This window comes from Wyeomyia smithii, chromosome 2, assembly GCF_029784165.1.
Source record: "Wyeomyia smithii strain HCP4-BCI-WySm-NY-G18 chromosome 2, ASM2978416v1, whole genome shotgun sequence".
Taxonomy (NCBI): domain Eukaryota; kingdom Metazoa; phylum Arthropoda; class Insecta; order Diptera; family Culicidae; genus Wyeomyia; species Wyeomyia smithii.
In genome coordinates, this window is record NC_073695.1 from 52,792,999 (window position 1) to 52,795,440 (window position 2,442).

The 2,442-nt window shown below is 35.4% G+C and overlaps 1 protein-coding gene across 1 annotated transcript; it reads left to right on the plus strand.

The window, feature by feature from the left end:
- Positions 1 to 1,263: 1,263 nt before the first annotated feature.
- On the plus strand, positions 1,264 to 1,965 carry LOC129723645 (uncharacterized). Its single transcript, XM_055677985.1, has 2 exons — positions 1,264 to 1,542; positions 1,609 to 1,965. Exons 1-2 carry the CDS (start codon positions 1,329 to 1,331, stop codon positions 1,860 to 1,862), a joined length of 468 nt encoding a protein of 155 aa, XP_055533960.1. The 5' UTR covers positions 1,264 to 1,328; the 3' UTR covers positions 1,863 to 1,965.
- Positions 1,966 to 2,442: the final 477 nt, after the last annotated feature.

Here is a 2,442-nt window from a genome sequence, read left to right on the forward strand (position 1 = left end):
GACCGGTTTTATTGTTTAGGTAATCTTTTGTAGTTGAAAAAAATTAGATTTTAAAAAATTAACTTTTTCAGATAATTCATTTTTAATTTTTATTTCAACTGTTTTTCACAAACATTATTTTCTAAAGTATATTTTTTTCGGAAAGACAAAATTGTTATCTACAATTTTGCCCAAGACATCATACCGATCATCAAACCGTTTCGACCCTAAAATATTTGTTATCATCAATACCTTCACAAAAGAGAATTTTTCAATATCTTCCCAAAAAAGAGTCGTGTTTCAAAAAATAAAACAAATACCACAAAATGGCACCTTTTGCTTATTGGAACATCTTTGCAAAGTTTCAATTAAATCAAAAATGGTCGATTAAATGGTTGCCCGTTTTTTTTTGTGGAATTGCTCTAAGACATTATTACCCGAAACACCTATTACAAATTGGTTTTCAACGAATTTCCCTCCGACTCTGGAACAATTGTTATGAGTTACGCGTGCATCAACATGCGGTAAAACAGTATTGCACTATTAAAAAATATCGAGACAAAAAAAAATAAAGCTATTGAACCAAAACAATTAAACAAATTAAATTGAAAATTGAAACAAGAACAAATACCATCCAATATGGGTTTGTTTGGAACCAAAATCATATCTAAAGGTCGGAATTCGACCCCAGATGTCGTTTTAAATTTCAAGTTGGCATACAATCTAAAATTAAAATGCAAATTTGATAAGAAACCACTAAAATATAAGCGCTCAAAGCCTGACCACTTTTTTCATGGTTATTGCTAGATTTTAAATTTTTGCTCCTAACTTTTAGATAGACGTGGTCAAAAAAATATTGAATTCGTTTTTTAATGTGGATCGCAATTAAAAAGAAACATGAACATCTCAAAATTCGCATGAGAAAAACTTCACTTTCGTTTCAAAATTATCCGGCATGTGTAAAGTTCAGAGTTGTTTGAAAGCTGAGTTACCGTTATTTGATTCAGTCGCAGAAATGTGAAGCATAACAATCAGTGTTAACAGTGTTAGAAAAAACAAATTTTGTTTACTCAACTATCACCAGCTGCCTTCGGAAAGAATCTAATCAGTACAGTTCTGCGTAATGTATTCGCGGTTATGCTATCTCGGTGAATCGAAAATTTGTCTAACACTATCGGGGTTAGCGTTCATTTCAGAGTAATTTAAATGATGACGACTCAAAAAAATCCCCTCCACAAATGTAAACAAATGCTTTGCACTCGCATCTGCCGGTGGTTCGAGTATCAACATCGCCGCTCCGGTTTAGTGTTGAGTGAACCTTCGGTTTTGAAAGTGCTGCTTTACGGAATATGAAGTCGTTTAAAATTATTTTGCCGATTTTGGCCCTACTTCTGTTAGTACAGGCCAAGACGATCAAACTCGATGAACTAGGACAAATCGAGACAAAAATCATCGCTGTTAAAAACATAGCAATTTTCCAAGCCAACAATCCAGAGGCAAACATCATTCCGCTGGATGACGTCCGGCAGGCATTCATCTACAGACTTGGAGCCCGTCATGCAGGTACGTTCACATCCTAGAATAACAGGAGCTCGAGATTTTAACGCAAATTATCCAAACAAACCACAGGTGACCGTCTGGTGGCTACCAACGGGCAAAACATCACTTGGCCAACGCTCCGTGATGTCACGCTAACACTGGACTATCCGAAAAACGGCGTCGGAGCCTATGTTACTTATCTGCAGATAAACGTTGTTCAGTCGTCCAGCCTCGGTAAGGCGTACATAGTTCGTGGTGGCATCGGGCAGCGCTTTGTGTCTGTAATTGTCGAGGCATACAGTACCTCGTTTTTCAACTACACCGCCATGATCTACGGTATTTAGGCAGTTTGAGTGTTTAAATATTACTTTATCACTTGTGGAAAGCCCATGACAGAAACTCAGAAGTTGTCAATAAATAAATTCTTTAGGTTGCAAAATTTTAAAATATTTTTTTTTCTCTTCTATAGTACATAAATATTCCACCAACAAAGTTTTATCACCTGACCGACAAAAACAATCTTTCAATCAAGTTGTTCAGCATTCACAACTAAATATAAATAAATGAGATGCTAGCGGTAATCGAAGCTATTGGGTAGTAGTAGAAGTACATTGCCGGTTTCATTGGGTATTCTAAAATAGGTACCTACTAGTACTTTCACGCACCATCAGTATCAGTGGGGAAAAATATTCAAAGATAATAACATGAGAGAACAAGGAATTCAGAGAAACTGTGGACAATATTGTTCTATATGTTTCCACAGGAGTCTCTTGGTGAAAATATGGTCTCAATTGATGAATCTTTATCTCTGTTTGTTTCTAGTTCTTTTTTGTGTTATTGAATTAAATTGTCTATTATTTTAACTTTATTTTCATATCTTGTTCATTGCAAAACACTGTCTGTTTGGTTGTTCGGTCACCTAGA

What these genes read in the sequence shown, in the direction of transcription:
- LOC129723645 (XM_055677985.1), top strand. Translation starts at nt 1,329, where the DNA reads ATGAAGTCGTTTAAAATTATTTTGCCGATTTTGGCCCTACTTCTGTTA. An exon ending in ACTTGGAGCCCGTCATGCAG is followed by an intron (nt 1,543 to 1,608) that starts GTACGTTCACAT and finishes AACAAACCACAG; the next exon opens with GTGACCGTCTGGTGGCTACC.